Below are 13,390 nucleotides of genomic sequence, written 5' to 3'. Positions count from 1 at the left end.
ATAGATGAAGAAATAAATAAAGCATATCAAATACAACCAAGTTTTATTCAAACAAAATTTAAAGATGTTGCATGGAAAAAAAAAAAGATATTGCACGGAATCCCCCAAATTCTATCACTGTGATTTGAAATTATATTCTTAAATGGGGCTAAACTAGCTGTACAGTTTCATCTGATTTACTCTATGTTTATGCAGCAAAAGAAAATAAGCACTGCCCATACGACAATCTTTGAAAGGAAAGTTTTCCAAAATATGTATGGTGGAAGAAAATGTACTTCAGTGACCTTAATCAAATTATGCTTTTAGTGCAGAAATTTAAGTATGGCAAATTATACCCACTAATTTATTTAAGAATTTATCAGCAAGAATGAAAAACCTTCTGGACTGTGATCAAATAGATGCTTGCACTTTTTACTGGATACTAATTGGCAGAACCTCACTGTTACATAATTCTAATTTTCCTTTGAAGTTAACGGTTTCTATAACAATTGTCCTCTTTTTAATATCTATTATGATCTTGTGATATCAAACACAAACTAGATACAGCCTAATTTTATCACTATGTCATTAAAATCGCTAACATGATCTTGTTCTAATACATTTAGAATTCATTTTAACTCATTAATTTATATATTACCACTCTCAATCTCTTCCCTCATTAAATAGGTTACAGTTTTTTCTTTTTTTGCTATATGTTTCTTTTTAATATTTTTATTAATGGTAGAAGAGTTTATGGCTTTTTATGAATGTTATTTGAATTTGAAAAGGTAATTTCCAAATGTGCTACCCAGATGTCATTATAAAATAAATTGTGTGCAAAGTTACTTCAGAATTAAAACTTGAGATTGATAATTCTTTTTTAAAGTATGCTAAAACTGAGAAATATATAATTATTTAAAAAAACCCAACCCTCCTAAAAACAAATGTTACTCTTTAAATAGGTAAAATAAATAGATAAAAGCTTTTTAAATAGATAAAATTCATTAAGTCATACTTTCTTCTTCCATATAAATTTTATCTTTAAAGTAAGGTCGAATAAAATAACATTATTTAAATGAAAACTTCACTAAGCAAGATTTTCTCCACTTGTATTTTGTTTTAAAGCTTCAAGAGTTAAGAATAAAGACTCTCATGAAATATTTAAGTTTGTTTCACATTACTGGAACTACAACTTTCTTCTAACTTTCTGCAGTTGGCAGGCATTTTTGTGTTTTATGCACTAGTGTATACCCCTCACCTAGAACAGCGCCTGGACCTAATAGACGTGTAATGGCTATGTGTTGAATAAATGAATACTCTACAGAAAAACACTTAAGGTAGGATGATCATCTAAAAGACAATAACAATCTATCCGTCACTTTCCAGAATTCCTGCTCAAGATGATGTGTATGTTAAGGTCCTAGAACTAACCATTATCTATACAATCATATTTTTTCTAGTTGGAACAACAGTGGAACAAGCATGATTTCCTGATACAAAGAAATAAATCCTATGAACTTTGAAGAAGAAAGTTTACAAAGTAGTACGTTCAAAACACAAAAGATTTGTCCAAGCAGCAGTTCCAGTGTATTTTACAGTAATTCCAAATTGCCTGTAGCGTCTTTTTACAGATTTCCTGGTATTAGTTTTAGAGTTAAAAGGAAGCAATTTGGAAAGGGCCTGCAGGGAATACAAACCACAGGTTTTCTTTGACCTTAACGTTTTCTCGTACAGTGATCAGAAATATAAAATAATATTATGGTTTTCTCTATCTATAATTTTACAAATAATATGAGACTCTAGAATGCTTCATTTACTTTGCTAAAATAAGGAAAATCCTACAATGTTCAAAGAACACTGAAAAACAACCTAGAACATTTATTCAGTTAAGAATGAGCTGTGAACCTAACATAATTTGTGATAATTAGAGAGTTCACTATAATAAAGACACTAAAATTAAGACAGAATATTTTATGATACTAAAAGAACCAGGGGAAATCTAGCTAGAACAAAAAAAGTCAAGGATGACTTACCAAAACTTTAGTTAATCATTTTGGAACATATATTTTTGCCATCTAAAATATTATCACTAAGTGAGCATGTTCTGGAAGTAAAAAGGTATATCCAGATAAAAAGGGAAAACAGATACTTGGTCTACAGACAGATTTAAGGCAAATAATTCCTAAACTTCGTGAGATAATATTAATGCTTAGAGTTAACTATTAACTTGATTTTTATTTTAATTTTCCATACAAGGCACACTATTAACTTGGTCATTGAATCTCTTAATATTTCACGCTTTTCATTCATGATTTGTTCTTACACCTTTAAGAGAAAATACAGGCAACTGATTTCTATAAAGGCTTTTGGTTTATATGCAGACTTTTTGGGTTGTTTTTCCTGAAAACTATTTAAAAAATCTTCAATGAATGATCATTGCTACATTTAGGAAAACAAGAGGTTTTCCAAAATCTTGTGCCAATAATAAACATAAACCTTAGTAAAAGATACAATATCATTTCACAACTAAAAATAGTAATGTACCTATATAGTGCAAGAATAAAAAGAATTAAAGATTACACAATCCACAGTGTGAGTGAATAATTATGCTAAGGCTTCTAACAACATTGCTGCACCTTTGCAGCCTTTTAAAAGTCTGACTTGTCAATTAGTTACCTTCTTATTGGTATACTGAACGTTTTGGTTTTGATTAACTTAAAAACTGTTATAATTTCCCAGGTACAAAATGAAAAAGTGCTCATAGACCCCAAGATTAATATTGTCATAGGCTAAGAGAACTCTAACTCTACATTAAATGTACTAACAGCTACTCAGACTGTTTTTCTTCACGGGCTTTTTATGTATATATGCACACATGTATCTTTAAAAAATGGAGATGGGTGAAGAAAAGTTAACCTGATGGCTTCTATATATGTCAAGAAGGAGATGCTTCTACAAGTCAATTCTTCATATAGATAAAGAAGAAAGGACCATCTTAGCCTCAATAATGATGTTCATGATCCAAAAATATTTGTTATATTAAATTATGCAAAATAATAAAACATCAACAATTATTTGATTATTTGTAAGTAGGAGAAAAGAAATGCTAGAATTTCCAAAATATTTAGTGATTCTATCCTGCTTCTTCCTGCAAAATATTTCAAGCATCTTATAAAAGATTTTTAAGTTGACTACAGAAAATGTAAATAGGTAAAAAATAGCACAATAAAGCATAGATGAGTATTCATAAATGGGTAGAAAGAATAGGAAAGTATTGCTGTGGCTCAGAACAGAATCACTACATGGCCTGTGACATCTGATAAATTTATAGTCCAGCTAAGTTTACACAGACCTAAAATCAGTTATAAAGCAATGAGGACTATTAAGGAGGAAAAACAAAAAGTCACTGACTTTAGAAAGAAAATTATCACTTCAATACCAAACATCTCTAAATGGAAGAGCTACAGTAAGGAATGACAAACAAGCTCATCAGTATGGCCACCCTAGAATGGAAAAAGGAAGTAGAGAAGAAACAAAGTAAGAAAACAAAATTTTTTCAGAAAGAGAGAAAAGAATAAACTTAATCTCTTATTAAACCTTCTAAAAAAATTTTTTAAAAACCCAAATAACATAAACATTCTATTTTGAATCTTGACTGTAATGGCTAAAAATATTTGGGAACACACAATAAACAGCAAACCAAGACTCAATTTCTAGAAATATAGACCCAATAAGTAATTACTTTTACCATCAAAACTAGATTAAGATGTGAGTATTAATGGAAAAAAGAGAATAAAAATAGTCATCATATGAGAACCAGAAGGGCAAAAATATGGTTATGTCAAGTTTCTCCAAGAAAAGAAAGACTTAAATTAGATATTGATGGTATTTCAGTCTTTTAGGGAAAAAGCAACTAAACTTTAGAGAATGAGAGTGAGGGAAAGGATCTCCTAACTAAACATGAGTCATGAGTAACATTATACTGTAAAACATGAAAAGATAAATTATCTAGAAAATAGTTTCCCTAGAATAAAAAGGCAAAGAATAAAGATCCATGGCCCCAAATATGATTACAGGTACTAGGTTTTTTGTTTTATTTATCATTTTTGGAGGGGAGGGGGCAGAGGGTATGATGCTGAGGATGTGACAAAAATGTAAGACCCAAACTAAACTAAACTAAAAACAGCTCATGAGAAAACAATGTACGCTTCAATGATGAAGGCTACTGTCTGGATGATACAATTTTCTAGTATATTTTGATATTTTAGGGAAATAGCAACAAATTAGGCTTCTAATGATAAGTTTATTAACAGCTACTCACAAATTGGAGAACAAAAATTTTAAAAACTTTATAAAACTAACCCTAATGTACTTTGTCCTCCTATCTTTGCCCAAATGTAGTTGGGAATCTATATAAAGTCACTTAAGTCCTATATAAAATGGACTCCACGAGGCCAATACGTTCTAAATTACATCATCAAAATTACCACACAGCCTTGACATAACATTTGGCAATAAAATTAATCAAATTATTATTAAACAGATATTTATAATTAATCTGTACATATGTATATGTGTAGTAAATGCAGTGTGGATTCATATACAATTTAAAGTGTTTTTGTTAATTTTACATGTAACTAAAATAATAAAGAATATAGATGTATCCAACAGGGATTTAAATTTGACAACTGCTGGACATTATTTAGTTAAATTTAAAGTAAAAAACTGGGAAAAAAGCAAAATATGCATAAAAACCCATCTTACACATACAAATTTTTGGCAAACATGTAAATACGGGTACCCATTTCCAAAGCATAATATAACAAAGCATTATACAAGAAAAGTAATTCCAATGCAATCATTTTTATTGTCGTTCAGTAATTATTAAATTAAATTCTTACTCTAGGGGCAACCAGTTTTAAGCAAATTCAAAATATTTTTCCACTTGCAATTTTGTATAACTATGACTAATCTTTTAGAACCATGTATTTACTTGAAAACAGCTTATGCCTTTGTACAGAATTTGGATCACGTACCCATGCCTCTGTTTGAATGGGCCTGATGTTGCTTAGTAGCACCTCTTCATAATTTCCATAATCAATGAATTTAACAACTGCTGTCATACCTGAAGAATGAAGAGCTTCAACTTCTGCTCGGTAAAACTGAGGAGACAAAAATGAGTTTTAAATATGACAATCAGTAATGTCTACAAAGAGCAATATTTAATGGAAATGTAAATACTCAAGGTGTTACAATGTGCAATATTTTTTTGAAAGTTCATTTTTTTAAAATTAACTATTTTATTGAGATATAAGTGACATATAACATTGCATTAGTTTTAGGTGTACAACATAACGATTTGACGTATGCATATATTGTGAAATGATTACCGCAATAAATTTAGTTATGACCATCACCAAACAGTTAATCAAAATCTTTTTCTTGTAATGAGAACTTTAAGATTTACTCTCTTAGCAACTTTCAAAAATATACAATATTTTTAAGAAAATAATTTCTGAGAGGATATTTTTAAGAAAGAAAACTTACCTTTGGATAACCATAAATTGACTAAAAACAGAGGTCTCATCTATTTAAGTTCTGACACATACTGAGCAGTAGTAACATTCTGGGACACAACTAAGAAAGCCAGCAGAGAAGAATATTCACATGCTCATGGCTGTAAAAAGAACTAGCGTTATGTTTTGTGGTTAGCCATTGAAGCTGTCTGACTAACGTTTGTAAGACAAACTAATCAGAATATACAACCATGGAGCAATTTATTTAAAAAATAGGAATATATGACAAAAATAAATGTCAAGGAAGAAGAATCACCGCTGCAGTCACCACAGGCAGCTGGGGTGAAGCAGGGATGCCAGGCAAGGAGCAAGCACGTTACTTATATCCAGGATGGATAGGATTTGAGACACTGCAAGACCAGACACTATTATTTTATCAGTTTACCCAGTGTTACTTGGCTCTGCAAATAATGCACATTAGCAAACTCACACGGAACTATTTATATAACAACCACAATTTTAAAATTTATCTGTTAAGGTAACTGGGAGTAGGACAACTGGATGGAGTATTCCTCCACTACAGGTCAACCCAACTTATAGGTGTGGATGTTGCTTAGTGAAGATGAACTGGAAATGAAAAACTACTTTTTTTTGACGTTGAATTTTATTTTTTAACATTCTAAGAAAGGTTTCTGGAATATATCTTAAGTAAGTAGTAAAAAAAAAAAGTATAAGATGTTTATGCAGCATCGGGAAAACTGTTTACTTTTAAGGAATATTTTCTTCAACCTAGGGAAGTTGGATGTTCTACTATAGCACTATCTACTCTAACACTATCTCTTAATCGGCTTACCAGAAGCAGAAAATGCTTCTCTGTCCCATTCCCCTTCCTGTTCTCACTGTGTTGGTCTTCTCCCTCTCAGCCAGGCTCTTTCACCTAATGCACCATAATCCTTGACCTCATCTTCAGTCCTTCCCTTCCCTTCCCTTCCCTTTTCTCCACAATTTCCCTCTTTCCCTTTTAGCCAGTATATAACATAGAACTAAAGAATATTTAAATTATTGGTTTAATAATTATTAAATTATTTATTATTAGCTAAATAATTAAATTTTCTACTCTTAATTTTTTAAAAAATGTAGGCTGATTGTGTATATTTTTTTTAATTTAAACAAAATCTGCAGAATTTAACTTGGTGCCAATCAACTGATTTTCTTCCTTGTGAATCAGTATACTTTTACTAGAAAGAAAAGCAAACATATTAATAGTTCAGTTGATAAGTGAAATAATTTATCAACTTCATTTAATCACTTTTACAATACCTTCCTGATATATAACCTAATCAAGCCTAACCTACCCAAATCTTATGGGACTGATCCTCCCTAAGCATCCATAAAAAATATTAAATATTTTGTTTTTCCCCTTTTATAAATTATACATCCATAAATTTGTTCAAAGACTTTAAATAGGTACAACTGTAGAACAAAATTCACAGTCCCCATGCAATGGCTTTCTATAGTCTCACCAGAATGTTACATTTAGTAATATTAGTTTATAATATCTTTACAGCATGCATACCTTGTTGTCTTCCCAATAAAGTGCAAAACATTCATCTCCAGGTTTCCACAGTTTTGCATACTCCATAGGAATAGATGATTCTAGTACTTTTTCTGGTTTAATTGGCCCAGACCTTCTTTTGGGTCCACTATTGTAAAATATTTTATCATCATAGGGTGTAGCTGTGATGGGTCCTGCTGGCTTAATAGGTCCCACTCGCCTTCCCTTCGGTGGCATTTCTGTTTCTCCATTTGGAACACTAATGAAACTATTAGTTCGGACAGGATTCTGGTAATCAGTATTTACATTAAAATGTTTTTCAATTTTTATACCACTGAAAGCTTCATTATTTATTGTTCTTGGCTTCCTGTCATAAAAATGATCAGGATTAGCTGTTTGGTTTTCTCTTTTCCCACGTTTTTGACTATTAAAATCTACGGATTCTTGAGGAAGTGGATTTTCTTTTGCCTCTGCATAGGATAGACCTTTTCCCGATCTGCTTTGCATAGAGTTATCCCTTCTTTTAAAAGCACCATCATTGTGCTGAGAACTTGAAGGGTATGAAGTATCCTTAGTTCTATCATATCTAGAATACGGTCTATCACACTTGACTCTCTCTTCAGCCCATACTTCAGAGCCTGCAGAAGTACTCGGTCTTTCAGAACCTCTGTTTCTAAGTAATCCACTGCCTTCTAAAAATGACTTTGAATTCTGGGTGTCTCTTTGAAAACGAGGTGGTTTTTCATTTCTTGACTGTCTGGTATCATTTCGAGGAAGATATCTTGGTTGATTATTATCTTTTACTCCATTTTGCTCAGCATTTGACAATCTGTGTTGTCCCTGATGAAGCTGCTGTGGCTGTGATTTAGGTTCTGAAAAGTAAAAGTATATATATTCATATTAAAATGAAGACTAGGCTTTAATACTTAATTATTTTAAAATGTCTAAAAATTATTGCATTAAAACAAAATTATCAAACTACTACTTTAATACCTTCCACTGTCTTCCCACCTAATTATCTAATTCCCTTTCTGCTTCCCTAGCGTTTTGTATTTCTAACGTACAGTTTTCCTGGTCAGCCAGATTAGTGAAGTAAAGCAGTGATACAGACCATGAAAAAATGGTAGATAATTCAAAAGCAATTTGTCTTTGTCACTGAGTGTTTGCATTTTCATAATATAGCTATCCATATATAGTATTCTGGTAATTCACTTCTCAACATTAACGAAACAAACGGCAAACTGCTAACTCAAGAGGTTGCTATTAAACTGAACATGTACAACCTTTCCTCATCTCCGTTCTGAATCCCACTCCAACTTAAAAATGTATAGCTATCACTGTCAAGCTGTAGCCTTCACAAAAATGTTATTTCTCAAATCTTTCTGGATCTGGAATTGTTAAGTATTTGGACTACAAATAGATAGCCAACTATAGAAAAGAGTTAATAATTTTCTTGACCTACCAAAGTAATTAAGAGAAGGTACTACTTAGAAATAAGAAAAAAGTGATAAAAATATGATTAAGCACAACAGTGCAGATAATGTGCAACCAGAAACAAAAAGCAGTAACATGGTAAATATATACTCATAGATAATTTAATGGCTGTATTTCATGTAGTGATTTTTATTCTATTCCAATTTGTACCATGTCATTTACACCTTCTTCCTCCCTTGTTTCACACAGCATGTCTATAAGATTATTACCAAACACAGAGATTAATCTTTGGTGTATCTGTCTTGTTTCTCTTGTCATACACCATAACCAATATGCATATCAGGATTATTTTTATATTTCTCCAGGGTTACAATACTTCCCCATGGGGTACTACTGACATTTTGGGTGAGACCACTTCCTGCATTGCAAGAAAATTAACCTCGTTGACCTCTAGGCACTAATTGCCAAAGCACCCTCCCTCAGCATTCCTAGTCACTGTGACTACTAAAACTGTCTCCACACATTTCCAAACATCCACTGGAGGCAAAAAGATACCACATAAAATGTTTACATTAACAAGGATAAAGAGAAGACGTCTAAAAGTTCCTGAGTGACAAAACAAGTCACAGACTAAAGATCAGGACTCAAAATGGCAAGAAATTTCTCAACACAACCACTGGAAGCCAGAAGTCTATCTAGTAGGCTTTAAATGTGTTGGAAATTAAAGGAAAATTATTTTCTAAGTACATTTCTATATCCAGCCAAACCGTCCATTAATTGTGACAAAGAATAAAGACTTTTCAAATATGTAAGGTCTCAAATAATAGCCAAGACCATTTAGAGAGAGATTTTTTTAAAAATCACTTTTTCCCAAGACCTGCTTTATAAATATAACACAAATATCTTATTTTTAACAACAGTAGTCAATATTAATTTTTTTTCTTTAGAAAGAAGCAAAATGGTCACCTTTAGTTTCTGCTGGCATTTTTGATTATCCAGGAGTAAGGATTCAGGGAAGCAAGAATGGTAGTGAACATAAGCAGGACAAAAATCAGCATTTTCAGTAGAAAGCATGTACTCCAGTCATCATTTACTCCAGTCGTTAATAGAGCATAAAAACAACAGTTGCCTCTTGCTGACTATCTGCTATGTATGAGGTACCCCACACTAGCAGTTTATGCACATTATCAACAGTCCCCACAGTAGTATTGAGACACAGGGGTTCGGAGGCTTATTGAACAGACAGAGGTATACTCCCTTGTATAGTGAGTTGGAGAAATTCTTCAGCTTCCAAAATAACTCAAATACGAAGCTATTTTATTTGTTGTCAATTAGGCTTGAATAAATATTTAAGTAAGCACTTTAGATCTGCTGTGTTTAAGATCAATTTTCTTAAATTATTCCAGTTAGGGCCACCAAAACCTATGATGGTCAGAAAGTACAAATTAATTAGGTCATCATAAGAGTAAGTAAGTATTGTAGACTAGGCATGGGTGTCTGGATGACCATGGATACAGGATGAAAACTTCAACTAGGCTGGGTAGGTGTGGGAGAATTTGATTTCAGTTCTTCTAAAAGAAAAAAAGCTAAAGAGTTCCTAATCTATTTAACTGACAATGTACATGATTATAGAATAAAACAAGTAATTTTACTAATAATGAATATAGTTCATTTCTGTTATGCTGAGATAACAGAGAGAAAATAATCTATAAAGAAAATTATTTTTTAAAATAAGAATTTCTCTTAAACTAAATGAGATAGAAGATAAAATCGTGCTTTTAAAAGAACATAGTCGGGGGCCAGCCCTGTGGCCGAGTGGTCAAGTTCACTCATTCTGCTTTGGCGGCTCAGGGTTTCGCCAGTTCGGATCCTGGGTGCAGACATGGCACCGCTCATCAAGCCATGCTGAGGTGGCATCCCACATGCTACAACTAGAAGGACCCACAACTAAAATACACAACTATGTACCGGGGGGATTTGGGGAGAAAAAAGAAAAATAAAATCTTTAAAAATAATAATAATAAAAGAACATAATTTTCATATACATGCATTTCATTCTAAAATAAACTAACAGTAAGCCAAGAAAGGAAGGTCCTTAGATGTTTCATCATTCTCAGATTTCCTTAAACCAAGTATCTTTTGTCTTAGTTTAAGTAATAAAGTTAAATATAAAGAAAATATTTTTAAACTGAGCTAATCTATCAAATAAACAACAGAAAACACTCAATTACTAAATTGCGGAGAATGATCTTAAATAAACTAAGAAATAGCCCCAAAATCAAATAGAAAGCTCCTCAGTTCTACAGTCAGAATCTAGCTGTTCCCTGTCACCCTTCTTGAGAAGGTATGATGATTCCAAGCCACCCCAAACACTAATCAGCACCACAGGCCATGTCTACAACCACTGAGATAATTATACCAAGATATTATTCTGTATAGGCAGTAGAATAAAATGCATCACTGTTTTTGCTTTTTTTATTTTTTTTAATGTCCTGAAGGGGAAAGATGAAACCAAAGCATAAACAGAAATTGCCAACATTTAACATTAAGTAGGAGAAAAAATGAAAAGGAAGATAAGTAAAAACGATAGAAAAATTCATCACAAAATCGATAAAACTGTGAAAAGATCTAAAAGATCAAAGTGATAAAAGCTCACATGAAAAAAACAAATCAAAGAACGCTGCGTGAATTTAGTTTGACTTGTGAGAAAATGTTCCTATTATACGAGATCATGAGCTTCAAAATGTTTGTTTACAAGATCATTGATCAAAATGCTTTACACTCCCATAATGTGAAATGCAAGCATCATCAAGAATGAACTTATTAACTGTCACAAATTATTTAGGTTATATAAGAACGTGCTGAGTTAATCAGGCATCTTAAAATCTTAATACTTCTTTGCGAATATTCATTCTCTAGTCACAGTGGTACCTGCATTTTATAAGAGAAAAACCGGTATACTTTGTTTCCCAATATCATTCTTCATTTTATTCAGATATCTACCTGAAGAACTGACTTAAGATTTTACTATGTGCCTGACTCAACTTTAAAGGTCTTTGCCTACATTATTTCACAAAATTCTCACAGCTACCCTGAAGGGCAATATTCTTATCCTTATTTTACAAGTGAGGAAACAAAGCAAGGTTAGCAGCTAGAAAAAATATTGAAGCCAGAATTTAAACTCAAATCTAACTGAAGCCAAAGCCCAGGATTTTTCCACTAGGTCAAGGCCAGAGAAACAAAGCAGAATGTAACCAACAACATGTTACCTACAATTTTATCACCTACATCTGTTCATTTCTGGTGAGATACAGAAATCACAAAGGTTCTTTCACAATCCCTGATGGGCTGAAAAAATAAATTTGGATACTAGGACTGCCAGAATCCTGACCTAAAATTAATAATCTCTTTCCATTAATGAGGAAAAAACCAAAACCCTGATAAACAGGTGGACTGGCATTTAGAGATAGCCCAGACTGCCACTTCGAAATAGCATACATAGTGTGTAGGGTACAACCTCTGGAAATGGACTGCATACGTTATATCACAGCTCTGCCACTCAGCAGTTCTGTAACCTTAGGCAAGATATTTAACTTTTCTGAGCTTCATCTTTAAGATAGGGATAACAATAGCGCATATCTCTGAGGATTAACTAAGTTATATGTACTCAGAACACTATCTGGCTTTAATAAAACACTCAGTAAATGTTAGCTGTTATTGTTATTATTATAATAATTAGTAGTAGTATAATTATGCAAACTAATTACATTAGGAAAAGCCAATACTTGGATGATAAGTTACTTCCCTATTTATGCTCCATCCCTCCAACCCTCATCTTTAGCTAGGATCTTTACCTTGCTTTAGTTTTTGTTTTTGTTTTTTTCTTGTTGAAAACAGTGCAGAAAGAATGCTTTAGTAAAAACTTCTTTATTGCCAAATTACAAAAGTCATATTATAAAGAAAATTTACATACATCAGAAAGTCAAAATCATACTCTGTTTTTCACTTAAAACATATTATAAACATTCTCCAGATAAAATTTCCTCTATACACACTTTAAAATTTTTCTATATTAAAAAATGCTAAGAAATATTTTAAAAAGTAAAAATCACTCATAATCCTATCATAAGAAAACTATAGAATGAAAGTACTACCTTCTGCCTATCATGTCCCACCTCTAGGGATAGCCTCTGCTAACATTTTCAGAGGTTAGTCTTTCTTTTTGATATAATGATACAGACATACGGACAGACATTTTATTTTATTTTATTTTTTTAAAGATTGGCACCTGAGCTTACATCTGTTGTCAATCTTTTTTATTTTTTCTTCTTCTCCCCAAAGCTCCCAGTACATAGTTGAAAATTCTAGTTGTAGGTCCTTCTAGTTGTGCTATGTGGGACGCCACCTCAGCATGGCCTGATGATCGGTGCTGGGTCCGCGATGAGAATCCAAACTGGCGAAACTCTGGGCCGCCGAAGCAGAGTGCACGAACTAAAACACTTAGCCATGCGGCCGGCCCCCGCACATTTCATTTTATTTTCCAAAAAAAGCAGACTCGTGTATATCTCATAGGCTGCAATACACTTTTTAAATTAACTGTATATTATGGGCATCTTTCCAAGCAGTGCATAGAGTTATTTCATTCATTTTAATATTGCATTTTTTTAAAGGAGGATCTTTAAATATTATTAGATATTAACCAAATTGAGGGTCTTATTCAGCATTGTTTTCTCCAGTTTCTAGCTATGACAGAATCAGGCAAATAGATGGCATTCCCTATATATTTGTGGAAAGAAAGATACAACTACTAAAAACAATGGGAATGGAACAGCCTCCAAGTTCAAAATTACTACCTGTTTAACACTGTCACCTAGGTTTAGCTAAGAGTGCAACATTGAAATAAAAA

The 13,390-nt window shown here is 32.4% G+C and overlaps 1 protein-coding gene across 14 annotated transcripts in view; it reads right to left on the bottom strand.

Moving 5' to 3' along the window:
* The window catches only part of TDRD3 (tudor domain containing 3), a 168,381-nt gene that overhangs the window by 31,624 nt on the left and 123,367 nt on the right, over positions 1-13,390 (bottom strand). For 12 of the 14 annotated variants that reach the window (XR_011493007.1, XR_011493008.1, XM_044779879.2 and 9 more), the window contains 2 exons: positions 7,072-7,922; positions 5,016-5,141 (listed from right to left, as the gene is read on the bottom strand). Coding sequence is in view for 12 of the 14 variants with exons in the window: in XM_044779879.2 (XP_044635814.1) it covers positions 5,016-5,141; positions 7,072-7,922 (977 nt within the window). In the remaining 2 variants the exon portion in view is untranslated. Of the gene's footprint in view, positions 3,483-5,015; positions 5,142-7,071; positions 7,923-13,390 lie in introns of all 14 variants that reach the window. The other 2 variants (XM_070480869.1, XM_070480875.1) reach the window with 1 other exon arrangement.

This window comes from Equus asinus, chromosome 11, assembly GCF_041296235.1.
Source record: "Equus asinus isolate D_3611 breed Donkey chromosome 11, EquAss-T2T_v2, whole genome shotgun sequence".
Taxonomy (NCBI): domain Eukaryota; kingdom Metazoa; phylum Chordata; class Mammalia; order Perissodactyla; family Equidae; genus Equus; species Equus asinus.
Note: the sequence above shows the minus strand (reverse complement) of the source record. Positions and strands in the feature narration are given on the sequence as shown.